The sequence below is a fragment of the Sander lucioperca genome, chromosome 7, assembly GCF_008315115.2.
Source record: "Sander lucioperca isolate FBNREF2018 chromosome 7, SLUC_FBN_1.2, whole genome shotgun sequence".
Taxonomy (NCBI): Eukaryota; Metazoa; Chordata; class Actinopteri; order Perciformes; family Percidae; genus Sander; species Sander lucioperca.
The window spans coordinates 6194577-6208805 of NC_050179.1; the positions used below are offsets into that span (position 1 = coordinate 6194577).

The 14229-nt window shown below is 38.9% G+C and overlaps 2 protein-coding genes across 4 annotated transcripts in view; both read right to left on the reverse strand.

The window, feature by feature from the left end:
• The window catches only part of LOC116038760 (transcriptional enhancer factor TEF-3), a 38801-nt gene extending 36036 nt beyond the window's left edge, over window positions 1-2765 (reverse strand). For all 3 annotated transcript variants that reach the window (XM_031283392.2, XM_036002894.1, XM_036002893.1), the window contains exon 1: window positions 2528-2765. The gene's annotated coding sequence lies outside the window, so the exon portion shown is untranslated. The remainder of the gene's footprint in view (window positions 1-2527) is intronic.
• Window positions 2766-5730: 2965 nt separating this feature from the next.
• si:dkey-82f1.1 (DENN domain-containing protein 2A) overlaps window positions 5731-14229 on the reverse strand; it is a 41167-nt gene continuing 32668 nt past the window's right edge. The window contains exons 14-20 of the mRNA XM_031283362.2: window positions 13929-14077; window positions 11473-11650; window positions 11313-11354; window positions 11050-11155; window positions 9496-9783; window positions 6343-6429; window positions 5731-5826 (exon numbers count right to left, since the gene is read on the reverse strand). Of these exons, the coding sequence (XP_031139222.1) occupies window positions 5795-5826; window positions 6343-6429; window positions 9496-9783; window positions 11050-11155; window positions 11313-11354; window positions 11473-11650; window positions 13929-14077 (882 nt within the window). The 3' untranslated portion in view covers window positions 5731-5794. The remainder of the gene's footprint in view (window positions 5827-6342; window positions 6430-9495; window positions 9784-11049; window positions 11156-11312; window positions 11355-11472; window positions 11651-13928; window positions 14078-14229) is intronic.

The following is a 14229-nucleotide window of genomic DNA, read 5'->3' on the forward strand; positions in this document are numbered from 1 at the left end:
ATACACAAGGTTGAAACACAGAAATGTCCCCGCTTGCTCACACACCTGTTCATCATACTATTTTTGTTGTTTTTTTACCTCTTTTTCTTACTTGTTCCACTCATTCACCCACACAAACAAACACATCCACCTTTAGGCCCAGTAACATCCACCCACACACACAAATGCTACTGCAGTGCAAACAATACAACCTTTGAGTTCATATTACAATATAACTCATCTGTCTGAGACAATAGTGAACCCAGAGCCTTGAAAACAAAAGGGCCAAGGCCTGGAAAAAACCCAAACTCCTCTGGCTGTCAGACACTTCAGAGGAGGCTTTGACAGGTGTGTTGTCGTTTCCCCCCCCCCCCCACCCCCCATCACACTGTCACCATGCTCCAATCCACCTGTTGCCCCTCGGGAAAACACACTCGGCTCAGCTGCCCTGTGGGACACCATAACACACACACACACACACACACACACACACACACACACACACACACACACACACACACACACACACACACACACACACACACACACACACACACAGGCAAGCCCTGCGTTAGTCACCTCGAAACACTGACCGAAAATATTCACTCACAGTTGTACAGAGCAGTACAAGTCTGACCCACACAGACGGACATTACTTACACAATACACAAGATGGAATTTTGAATAGTTTTCTTTGTTTAGGGAAGCACATTTGGTAAAATTGAGTATCATGTTGAGTCCGTCACAAGATCTAAAGGTATACTGATTATCGATGAATCTAGTAAGTCATTTTTCATAGCAAAAATGCCAAAAAATCATGTCTTGTCAAACTTGTGACCTGTGTTTTTTCAATATTTTCTGACATTTTACAGACCAAACTGTTACTGTTCACCCAGTTATTCAGAAAATATCAGCACATGAATTGATAATGAAAATAATCTCTAGCAGCCTCTCTATAAGTTACTTTGTGTTTCTTTGTTCTTATATCTGAGCTGTCTTTGGGTTGTTTCACAAAACAGGATTATCAAGTTAACCACATCACTCTGGAAGTTATGAAATACAGTACCTTCTGAAATGTTGTCGCAAAAGATTGGCTGAATCATAGCCAAAAACCTATACTAACAATCACTGGGCAATACAGTAGCAACATTTAACCATTGTTCTTACAGTTATGGGGTTTGGAATTTTCTAATCCTTGCTATGTAGACATAATCTGCTACAAGTCCTGCATTCTGAATCTCACTAAAAGTAAAAGTACTCATTAGGGAGCAGAATGACCCAAGTCAGTGTTTTATTACAATGTCTTATCTAATAATTGATTATTGCTGATGATGCATAACAGTGTAAGCAGAATCTTGATAATGTAGTTGGTTGAGGTGGACCTCATTTTAACTACTCTGCAAAGTAACTTGTATGGCTGTCAAATGTATTTGAGTAAAAAGTACATTATTTCCCTCTGAAATGTTGTGGATTGGTGTGCCATAAAATGAATACTCAGTACAATTACTTATGACTTACACTACTGCACATTTTACTTGAGTATTTTATTTTATATTTATATTTATTCAGTTAGTTATTACTTTAACATAATTTAAAACATATAGCCTACTGAGTAAATTATATTAAACAACAAGAATAAGCTCCACCTGCTACAACATCTAAATGCTGCTTGGATGTTAATGCATCAATAATAATAATTAAATAGTAGCCTAATATAATAGTGTAACTCTGTCAGAGACTATTTTCCTGCATAGTAAGTACTTTTAGACTTTGAGTAAATTTAGCTGATAATGCTTCATTTTTTTTTTTTACATAGTGTTACCGCTACTTTTACTTAAGTAAGGGATCTGAATAATTCGTCCACCACTGTACACTTTTACTTGAGTGCTTGTTTGAAAGCAGAACATTGACTTGCAACAGTATTTTTATGCGGTATATTTTGACTTTTTCATACACTGACGATAGTATGAGTCATTAAAACGCAGGTGTTTTAATTAGCCTATCTAAAAAGACAATGAAATCATGTCAGACTGAGAGATATAAATGCAACAATACCGGCCACACCAGTGCTGTGTCAAGCCACTTCCAGTCTACTCACACTTGTTGATAAAAGAGGGAGAAGAAACCTCTGAATTAAACATGAGAGTTAATAAATAGCCTGCACAGTTTGAATTATCTCAGATTGCCGGGTGTAAAACTTTAGCCAGACAAACGCTAATGTTTGACTGCGCGGCTATGAAGTTATTCCTTCAAAAGAAGATTAAAAGAAAGAAAAAGTTCCGGCTGCAAGCACAGGAAGTCAAACCACACACACTCCGGCGCTGAAATTAAAGGAAAAAATGCAGGAATTTCAGCAAAGAAATGCGAGATATTTGAGGAATGCTGTCTCCGACAGTGAGTGAGAAGCATTCAGAGCGAAGGCGGTGAGAAATGCTGACTTCACATCCACAATATTCAAGAAACTGAAAGTTCACACTCCGACAGAAGACGCAGCTTAAATCTGAACATGAGACCAACACTTTAAATATTATAAAACACTGGAGCTTACCTGGTGGGACTCTATTGGCAGACAGGCAGGTAGGTAGAGCAATATTATATATATATTTTAAATGAAGAGTAACTCTGTAAGGTTTGTCTTTTATTTTGTTATTGTTTTCTGCTGCCTCGTCTCCTTCCTGAAGCCGTTTGTTTGAAGCGAGAGGAGGGCAGGAATTTCAGGAATTAGCCGTGGTATGACATGAAGCCTGGAAAAAGCCAGAGAAAAAGACCAAGGGAGAGAAGGAGGTGAGGGGAGGGGAGGGAGGGAGGCAGGCCTGACCGGTCAACACGTAATTACGAAGGGGTGGAGAGGAGGAGGGGGAGGACTCCAAAAAGGAAAGGAAAGCAAAGGAAAGGGTGGTGAGAGGGTGGGGGGTGCAAAGGAAATATCATCAAGAATCAGACATACTGTAAAAGCCACTGCCTTTAGGAGGAGGGACAAACAAACGCATTGCAACATGATTGTACGAAGTAGAAAGCATTCAACTTCTTTACAATGACTTAGGTGTACACAACAGCCTGGGTATATGGCGAGGATGTTATACTGTATAACGAATAAAAACCAGAATGAATATGACTTTTTTTGTAAGAATTGTTTAAATTTAAATTAACAACTATCCAAATTAGCCCAGACATTGGACTAAAGGATTTGTTGCCTTATGAACAATAACTTTAGTTCATATTTTATCCACTTTATTTTTAAGCAGATGATGCTGGTATTAAGTATGTCACAGCAGATTGTAACACATTTAATGTTACATTGTTTTGTTTTTCCCCCCAGGCTTTATGACATAAATTTATCTCCTACACCACATGATATTAAAAATGGTTAAATGTTATTAAAAAAACATCACTGTTGCCGGATTTGTCAGGTGTTTTAGCAGTTAAATTAAATTATTAATTTATATTCTTTTAAGCTAAATATACATGTATAAGTTCAATGAAATAGAAGATTGTTTAAACATTTTTGCAGGAATGCCACCTGCAACAGTCTTCCGGTCCCAGTTTTCACATATCTTTTGCTTATATTGTCAGATAAGCAGACAAAAAGAATACCACTGTCGAACTTATGGGCATGTTGTGCAAGACATTAAATTCCTGGAGGCCAATTTGTGTGAAATGTGATTCTGAACTTTGGACTGAGTGGCTGAGGCACCACATGCAGGATTACATGAACTGGGTAACAGAGTCCTCTAGTGGATATCATGGGTAAAGAGTGGATTATCAAAGAGTGACACACACTTTTCTACAGGTAACCTGGAATTTTACTTTAGTTGTAAATTGACTAACTAATTATCTTTGTTTCATATAACATTTTTTCCCCAACTAAAACTGGCTTTTTACACTCAGTTGTGCTCAGCTGGAGATGCTGCCCTATTCAATGCAGATTTACTGCTTTGCCACACACACACACATTTCTTAATACATTCTTATTTTTTTTTCCATAAGTACATTTTATTTCATTGGCCCCCCATTAAAAAGGGCATAGGATGCGAGGACAGCGCCCCCTGTCGGTGGAGGGGACCCAAGCGTCTTGTTCAGGGAACACATAAAGGGGCACTCCACTGAATTTACATGTCAAAGTCTACAGGGAGTACTACTCACTCAGTCTGTGTGAACGGTATACAGAATTGTACAATGTTTTCTGTGGCTCAGGAGGAGCAGTTACTCAACTGAAATAACTTGAGCAACCTTGTCTTTTGCTTGCAGACTATATTGTTTTAGTGACTAGCGAAAGACCCCATTGAGATGAAGGTGGGTTGTATTTTGTGTAGGATCCAAGAAGTAAACACACAGTAAATCAACAGTTACATGGTCTTACTTTACTTCTGTGTTACAAGTTAACAAATGGAGATATATGAGAAATTGTATTGAAAGAGTCATTTGTCTAATTTAAAAATTCAAATCACTTTATTTAAAAAAAGTTTAATTTCATTCTCAATCAAGTTTGAAGGACCAGTGAGTAGGATTTAGTGGCATCTAGCGGTAAGGTTGCAGATTGCAACCAACTAAATACCCGTTCCCTCACCCCTCCTTTTACAAGCATGTAGTAGAACCTACAGAGGCCTTTAGGTAACGCAAAAATGTCAAAAGGCCCTCTCTAGCGCAAGTGTTTGGTGTGTCCATTCTGGGCTACTGTAGAAACATGGCGGTGCAACATGGAAAAGCACCCACTCCCTACTGTATGTAGATACAGTAGATAGATATTTTAATCCAACAAAACACAATTTGTAGTTCAGGGGATTATACACTAATTAAAACAAAATTATGAATATTATATTACATTTCTGCCAATAGGTCCCCATAAATCCTACACACTGGCCCTTTAAGGCAAGCCTAGTTGCTTTGATGACAGACAGACACACACACACACACACACACACACACACACACACACACACACACACACATTGATACTGATTGGCCTAAGATACATGTCTTCCTTCAACACTGAGTCTATCCAAACCATATACTCAAACCCATGTGAGAGATGTATTCACATTGATTTCCTTTTACATTTTCTTCCTTTTGGTGCTTATTTTCTTTTTCCAATAAAAGTTAATTTCCTTAAAACAGTGGTACATTTACCCAACAACCCAAAGTGGCCTACAAACTTAAATACAGCTCATTACAAACTACAGGAGATTTCTTTGCACTCACTTGAAGGACAAAAAAAAAAATTAAGTTTTTCTAAAAAGAATATAAATTAACTTAAAAGCCTCCTGTTGATGAAGAAGTTGTACTATTGTATTTATAAAAGCTTTTAAAGAAAATACTTGGAATGTATAGGAAGGTATTGTACAAAATGTGACCTTCAGTGACACTCCCTCTTACAGGTTTATAGGTGAGGTCAGTGATCGAAAAAGGGAGAACACTGTTCCTAAAAAAATTTACACTGTGCTCTGCTATACAGCAATACACTGCAGGGACTGACTGTAATCTGTAAAACATAAAGCCCAGGCCAAAGTCTAACAAGACATTGTTAGACATTGCATTATCGTGTTGGAGGTGAGTTTTGGTCCAAGCTGAGTAAACCCTTCACAACACTAATGGAATGACTGGTGAATGAAACTAGGAGCTAAACTCTAACTTTCCCCAGATTCCCTCATGTTCACAAACTATGAGTCCAGTTCACTTGAAGGGTCTTCCTTTGTTCTGACCTAAAGACACATCTCTACGTTCTGCACGTCCAGGGAGTGTGTCTTCCTCTTCTTTTTTACTGCACGCCTCTTCATGCATATTCCTGCTTTCACACGTGGCATCCTGACTCCAAGCATCATTTCTTCGAAAGGAATTTCATCTTGTTTCCTGAAGAAAAGCAAAATATGTGAATCTAATTATAAATTAAGCAAAGCAGTTGCAATTGTATTGCCTCAGCTGCTTGAGTGCTCCCTCAAATAGAGGAAAGCTAAATCTAACTGTATAACAAGTAAGGGATAATGTCGAGCGAGCGGGTCATTATTGTGATTTAAACCCCGATGGGGTGATCCACGTTGGGGTCCTGCATCACCCTGTCAGGGTTTAATTCGCAATAATGACGTGCTTGCTCTACATTATCCCGCTTATTAAACAGCTACTTACTAAATCAATCAATCATTTGACAAAAAATATTGATTTAAACATTTTTTATTGATTTAAAAATGGTCCTCCAGAGTCTATGATCAGGTCAGACTGCAGAATGCTGTAAATGACCAGCCAGAATCAAGTATTCAACAAAGCTGTGTACTAATTTGATCTAAGTGTCTCAACTGAACTAGCAGTTTTTTTATAGTCGATAAACTGAACTGTTTGATTGATTGAGTGAGGCCATGCAGTAAATCTCACCTAGACCCTTGAGGAACTTGTTGACTCCTCGCTGCTCACTCCCAGGAAGCGAGTCCAGATACTCTTGTGCTCTCACCTCAAATAGACCTGGAAATAAAAACAAGGCAAATATTACAATCAAATGTTTAAAAAAAAAAAAGACTATTCACCACAAGTTTAAAATAAGCCCAGTTTGGCATTTTTTCATGACACATGGGGGGCAGCACAAGCACTTAAAAAAAAAAAAATATTTCACTGTGTGGGGAATTGGCAAATTGGCAGAAGCGGAAAGGGGAGGGGGGGCTGAAACAGACTGTGTTGAGAACTAAAAGTAGGCTAGATAGTAGAAGTTCACAAAAGCAATGCAACTTGGGAAAAAAAAGACATGCTGCTCTGCCAAATGTCTTCAAATGAATGAAATGTTGATAATAAAGAACAGTGATTTAATAGTGATAAAGGGATGGTGCACTCCCAGGCCGGTGGGCAGTTGTAGTGGTCTTTGCTCCAGTCTGGCACCGGACACCCTGCGATGCCACCCTGCGATTCCATCCAGCTCTGCAGCTCAGCACGCTATTTAGGATTCACGAGGAGGAGCGACGCGCACAGGATGCGTGTGTGTGTGTGTGTGTGTGTGTGTGTGTGTGTGTGTGTCCTACCAAAGCAGAGAATTAGCTCCACACTAGTTCATTATAGGCAAAGTCTTAAATAGGCTATATTTGGAATATCCATTGAAATATTCACATGAAAAAAGTTACTCTCAGATGTGTCCAGTTTGGGACGTTGCATAGCATTACTGTATGTGCTGGGGTACATTTTCACATAATTTATATACAAGTGGACACCTGAGTATTACCCCCATATTGATTGTTAGGAAGTGATTAGCAAGTAGTACACAGGTCATACGGTAGCTACATACTACAGGTAGCTACAGTGCATTAACTACGTAAGTCAAGGTGCATTAATTTACTACAATTTTTTTTAAAACTGACTTGAAAAATTTTAAATCGATTCCTTAAACCTCCAGACCGCCAACACACATTCTATTCGCATGTTAAAGATTGCCGTTTTCAGTAGAAATAAATGGGCTTAGGAATGTTGGAAAGTATTGACAGACAGCTTTGGTCTTTTCATGTCATTTGTTGTCAACAAATGACAACAAATGTTATTTGCTCAAAGACCTTTCTATGAGTGAGTCCCCGTTTTGTTTATCTTGTGCACACTTTAGGTTTACTTTCCTTAATGAAAGTTTGAACATCTACAGTTTTGTAAAAAAGAATAAGAAAAATTCATTTGCTGATGAAGACCCTGTAATAAGGTTGAAAGTTCCTGATTTATATCTACATAATTTCAAAAATGGGAAAACCTTTAAGGAACTGTTTTTTAGAAAAAAGATAATAGATGGTTAGCAAAAATACAAATTCCATTTCAGTATAACTATAGTATGACCAAAAATGCACACAAAAATATATTTTTGTATATGTACAGTTGTGTTCAAAATAATAGCAGTCCAACATCACTAACCTCATAAATCAAATGTTTTGGTAGAAGTGATATTTCTACATGGCAAATAATTTACTAGTAAGTGTTGTAGAGTCATAGAAAACCAACAGTCATGACATGCATGCTGCTCATTCTGTGTAATTGAATCTGTAATTGAAAGGGGCATGTTCAAAATAATGTGTGTTGTATTCAATTAGTGAGGTGATTGATTCTGTGAAGAAACAGGTGTCAATTATGGCCCATATTTAAGGAAGGAAGGAAGCAAATGTTGTGCATGCTGGTTATAGTGCATTTCACACTGAAATACTCAGCAAAATGGGTCGTTCCAGACATTGCTCTGAGGAACAGTGGACTTTGATTAAAAAATTGATTGGAGAGGGGAAAACATATAAAGAAGTGCAGAAAATGATAGGCTGCTCAGCCAAAATGATTTTAAATGCCTTGAAATGGCATCCAAAGCCTGAACAACGTGGGAAAAAACGGTCAACTACCATTCGAATGGAGAATCGAAGAATAGCCAAAATGGCAAAGGCTCAACCAATGATCAGCTCCAGGAAAATCAAAGAAGACTTAAAGTTACCTGTGAGTACTGTTACGATCAGAAGAAGGCTATGTGAAGCAAAGCTATCAGCTAGAAGCCCCCGCAAAGACCCATTGCTGAAAAAAAGACATGTACTGAATAGGTTGAAATTTGCCAAAGGACACACTGACTGGCCAAAGGAGAAATGGCGCAACATTCTGGGGACTGATGAGAGCAAAATTGTTCTTTTTGGGTCTAGGGGCCGCAGACTGTTTGTCCGACGACCCCCCTGCACTGAATTCAAGCCACAGTTCACTGTGAAGACAGTAAAGCATGGTGGTGCAAAAATCATGTTATGGGGATGTTTCTCATACTGTGGTGTTGGGCCTATTTATCGCATACCAGGGATCATGGATCAGTTTCAATACATCAAAACACAAGAGGTCATGTTGCCTTATGCTGAAGAGGAAATGCCTTCGAAATGGGTCTTTCAACAAGACAATGACCCAAAACACACCAGTAAGCGAGCAAAGTCTTGGTTCCCGATGAACAAGACTGATGTTATGGAGTGGCCAGCCCAATCCCCAGATCTCAATCCCATAGAAAACTTGTGGGGTGACATCAAAAATGCTGTTTCTGAGTCAAAACCCAGTAATGCAGAGGAATTGTGGAATGTAGTTCAATCGTCCTGGGCTGGAATACCTGTTCACAGGTGCTAGAAGCTGGTCGACTCCATGTAACACAGATGTGAAGCAGTTCTCAGAAATAATGGTTATGCAACTAAATATTAGTGCAGTGATTCAAAGTACCGTAAAGCAAACCCTTGAGACATGTTTCAGTTTATACATCAAATGTTTGAGTTTGTAAAGAAAAATGCAAATACTGCTATTTTTTACAGCCTAATATTCAATTTTCTTCACTTTCTGTAAAGGTATAACACAAACTTGATCAATTTTGGTCATGTTTTGATTTGGAATTGAATGTGCAGTGTTCCCAATGCATTGATATAGGATTTTGAGCGTTATTCACTTTTTTAAACACACTGCTATTATTCTGAACACAACTGTACATACAGTAGGTATGAGGGTTCAACCAGTTTCTATACTGTTATAAACTGTACTGTAACACTACTGCAGGTAATAAAATCTCAGTACCTCTGAGGCCCTGTCTGCGCAGCTCCCTCTCCTGGATGAAACCAGTGAACATCTGAGTCTCCATGAACACCTCCAAGAACCTTCTCAAGCTCTTGGACGTGACTGCTTTGCGAAAGGCTTCGCGCTGAAAGGACGAGGAGGGGGAAGAAGAGGGACTGGGCAAGGTGGGGGAGGAGACAGACTCATCCTCCCGCTCTGCTCCGCCAATGAAGAGGGAGAAGTGACCCACCATCTCCACGAAGAAACGCACAAAGGCCTCCGACACCACTGTGCTGAGGGAGCTGGAGTCTGGGTGGAGGTACAGGAGTGTAAAGGAATAAAATAGAAAAGATTTAATCGTAGCATATTTACTGCCCTATAAAACAGAATGACTAATAGACCCAGTATCTGCAAAAGATTGATCAATACCAATTACTCAATGACTCGCCAAGGTATTTCAAATAAAACTTCTTACACAAAATGTAGGAAAATAAACTTCCTACTCACTGGAAATGTATAGACACTCCCTTTCTCATACAGCTCACTTTTCACACATTACATATGTTTTCGAGACATTTTATTGGACCAAAAGCCACGTGCCAAGTGTCATTTTAACACTTACTTAAAGCTTACAGTCATAACTCAAGGATCACTAGGGATGTAAGAAAACTCAGATTAATGTAAGAAAACTCAGATTAATGTAAGTTATCACTTGTCATCACTTGTTATGTATGTATATATATATATATATATAAACATAAAATATTGTGAAACACTGTATAAGCAGCCTCATGGGTGTCCCAACCCCAAGTTTGACAAACACTCCAAGGGTGCATGGGTAATAAAAAAAACTCCTAACTGCGGCATAAAAGCAGTGTTACACTGAACTCTATGGATTGAAACCTTCCACTGTGTTCTCTTTGTGGCCCCACCAAGCAGTGATGGGGTGGTGCTTTATAGTGTACTGCTACATTACTTTTGGGATGTGACATTTTCAACGACTACATAGCAACAAAAGCAGAATTTTCAGTATGATTTTCATCACTCTTTAAAGCCCCTTTTATACATGCACACTACGCAGAGAGCTTCATTATTAAGGGCTCTTGGGAATCCTGAAATACTTCTATAAGATACTTGACTATAGCTATCCAGTCATATACAAAAGTCCTGGAAAATTATTTTAAAAAATTGCCCAGGAAAACTTTCAAGTTCAAGTTGTATGTGTCTCAAATTTCCCAAATGTATTTTTATTAAATGAAGCTGGCAGCTGCTCAGGGATGATGGAAAGTTCAAATAAATAAAAAATACTAAAAATCTAGAGGTTATGTTAAGCTGAACACCCTAGAATGATAAGAGCACTTAAACACAAGCTAAACCAGGTCTTTAAGACAGCGGAAATAACTAAAAAAGGTATGTTAGTTTAAAAGAAGTCAATGACAATTGATCCTACAATAGGTTAGTAAAAGTTTCCTTAAAATGTTGTGAAAAGATGACTTCTTGAAAAGATTGGGAACCATACTGTAGACCATTTCTTAATGTTGATCAAAAAATACTGTAATAAGTGTGCTAAGTTACCATTGGGCAGATCTCCTTTCTCACAGGCCAGCTCCCTCCTCTTGTCCAGCACATGCTCGAGAGCTGCCTGCAGCTTGTGGGGAAGAATGGAGTCCTCATCATCCAGCTGTGAAAATAAAAACACAGATGTAAACACAGTAAACATGCTGCAGTGAATTAACATATTGTATTCACATAACATCTAGTAGAGTCACCACATGTGTAAAAGGACTCCACGTGATGATAGATTTTCACAGTTTTCCTAATGTTTCTATGGTTTCTACCTGTCGTAGGAAGCGACTGTTGCCGAGGTCGACCACCAGGACCTAAGGGAAGAGCAGAGGGAGAGTGATGTCATTTCCTGGAGGTATTGTACAGTGGAGGAAAGGCCCAGAGTCACTGGCACCACAGTCTGTACATCACAAACAAAAAAACTCATCATACCTCTTCTATGGGCAGCTCTTTGAGTCGAGGCAGAGAGCTAGAGAGGAGGCCCACTATAAAGGGGGTAGGGGTGCAGACAATATCCAACATGGAGGGCGGGAGCACGGGGATGTACGTATGCTGCCAGGTGAAGGGGTAGAGCAGAGCCACTACTGCATGACAACACTGAGACAATGTGCTGCGGAGAAAGAGAAAGAAAAAGGTTAAAACAGATAGTTAAAGTGCTCATATTATGCTTTTTGGCTTTTTCCCTTTCCTTTAGCATTTTATATATCTTTTTTTGTGCATGTAATAGGTTTACAAAGTGAAAAAGCCCAAAGTCCACCCCAAAGGGACTTACCATCTCCAACAGAAAACACTGTTCACAAACTGCTCCAAACAGCTCTATTGTAGTCCAGCCTTTACGTCCGTGACGAACATGCGTCACTTTGTAACACACGTTATAATGCTCGCCTAGCTGCTAGCGTGGCATACTCTGCTTCTGACTGGCTAGTAGTCCTTACCTAGCTACTACGCATGTGCGACTCCCAACAAAGATGGAACAGAAGTGAGATGTCTCACTCTGTAGCTAAAACAGAGAGCTCAACACACAGGGTGAAAAGAGGAGCTGCAGCAATGTGCAGTACAACAAAACCACATAAACCTATTCTGGTACAACCTCTAAATACAATTATGAACCTGGACATGAGCATAATATGAGCACTTTAATAACTATTTTTGGATGGGATAATGCAGTATGGTAGAAAAACAATCTTAAAAAAAGATTATCCTTCAGAAAACTGCATGATACTGAACTGTAATAATGGACATTACTATCATATTATTTCCGTATTAAAATAATTTCACCACAAGGTCCATTTAGTAGCTATCCTGGAGCTTTTGAACCTTCATTGTTTGAATAAACAATGATATGTTCAAAAGCAGTGGAAACAGTACTCTTTGCAAGGTCAAGAATTAACTTTCAAACTCAGTATTTAAGGCAACATGCACAGTATAAGATGTCCTTAAAGTGCTAAAATGTGAATATCTACGATTTCATGACAACTGGCCAGACAACTTCATCTGACGAGGAAGATCGTGGGATACAAACAAAAGTTTCAGAACAGTGAGACCGTTTTGTCCGCTATTGTTTCTAAGGCCAAAAATTTACTTTTAATTTCAACATCATTATTATTATTATTATTATTATTATTATTATTATTATTATTATTATTATTATAATTTACAGGTACCTCTCTACCTGTGGCTATATATAGGTTCCATGTAAAGTGAATTCTATTTTAATATGCAAGCACAATTCAGCATCTTGCTGTACAACACATAACATTATATAATGCCCAGTATATTACTGGTATTTACCTCTGTCTCATGTTGACTTTCTACAACAACCCATAGAAAACAGGTAAACTTGCTGCATTCAGGTTTGACATGTACAGCAGGTCAAGAGAGTGATAATGATACAAAATGGCAAGTAGCTCTTTCTCTTGATATCTAATTTGTATTCAAAGAAATAGTCAAATAGACCACAACAATGTTCCTAAAAGCAAAGCATATCCCCAATACCTAAAGTCTAGTTGCCACCACAAGATGGTGCTAACCAACTCCTCAAGAAATAAACCTCTCATGCCACCCATTTCTTAATTTGGAACATAATGTTAAAAGTTAATTCCTGTTGCTCCAACAAACCCGTTGTTACCCTGAGAGGAATGTTAAAAAGCATCTCTGAGGGGAGAGTGATGTAACACTTATAAAAACTATACAGCGGCAGCAAACACACTCACCCCACGCTGTTAACTTAATCTTGTCCGGGTGTGCATCTGCTCACAGTTATTTCATTAAAAAATTGATTGACGAGGCCAAGTTTCCAGTCCACAGTAGAGAATGTGCAACGACTCGTGATCTGCTTATGAGCTCTGTTGAGGAATGTTTCTTTTTCCAACTTTTAAACAACAGTCCATTGGCATGAAGGGGAATACACAAATCCTGAACCTAAATCAGAACTGAAATTGGACACAATGACTGATTATGCTTAACCCACATGTTGAACCAGGTGTACCACAGCAGTTAAAAGGTTTTATGTAGACTGTGTGGGTCTGATGCCGTCACTGTGCACACGTGGTAGCTCTGGACTCTAAAGCCTAACTCCTTCTATCTGGCATCCATGACAGTTTTCCAAAGAAGTGATTGTTCCCCAGGCGACTGTAAAACACAACAGCATTCCTTCCTCTCATACTCTGTCAGGATCTTCTTTTCCTATGAATGTTTGTCGACTTGAGGGCTCTCTGTCACATCCTTCAAACTCTTTACTCTTGATCTTTTCAGCATGAAAACACTTCCTTTGATAATCTGGTCACAACAGGTTCATTAAACAGATTAATAGGAGTACTGCAATTACTCTACCCGCCACGGGACTGATGTCTGTTGCAAGGATTGGACAATATGTTGCTGGAGCCAACCTGAGTTTGTCGGCAGTGAAGATGACCCTGCGCTCCAGTAGTAGAGAGGCAAACACTCGGAGAAGGAGACGTAGACTCAAGGAGGAAAAGAGACATTCAAAGTCCACATGTTCCAGACGAGAATCTGATGGCCTACACAGCTCTATCACCTGTAGGAAAGAGAGAGAAAGAGATAGAGACTTTTAGATAGTAATGTACATACTGCACACATCAAATTAATCAATCAATCAATCAACGTTTATTTATATAGCACTTTACAGCAACCAGCAGGTATCCAAAGTGCTTCACAACAGGAACCAAG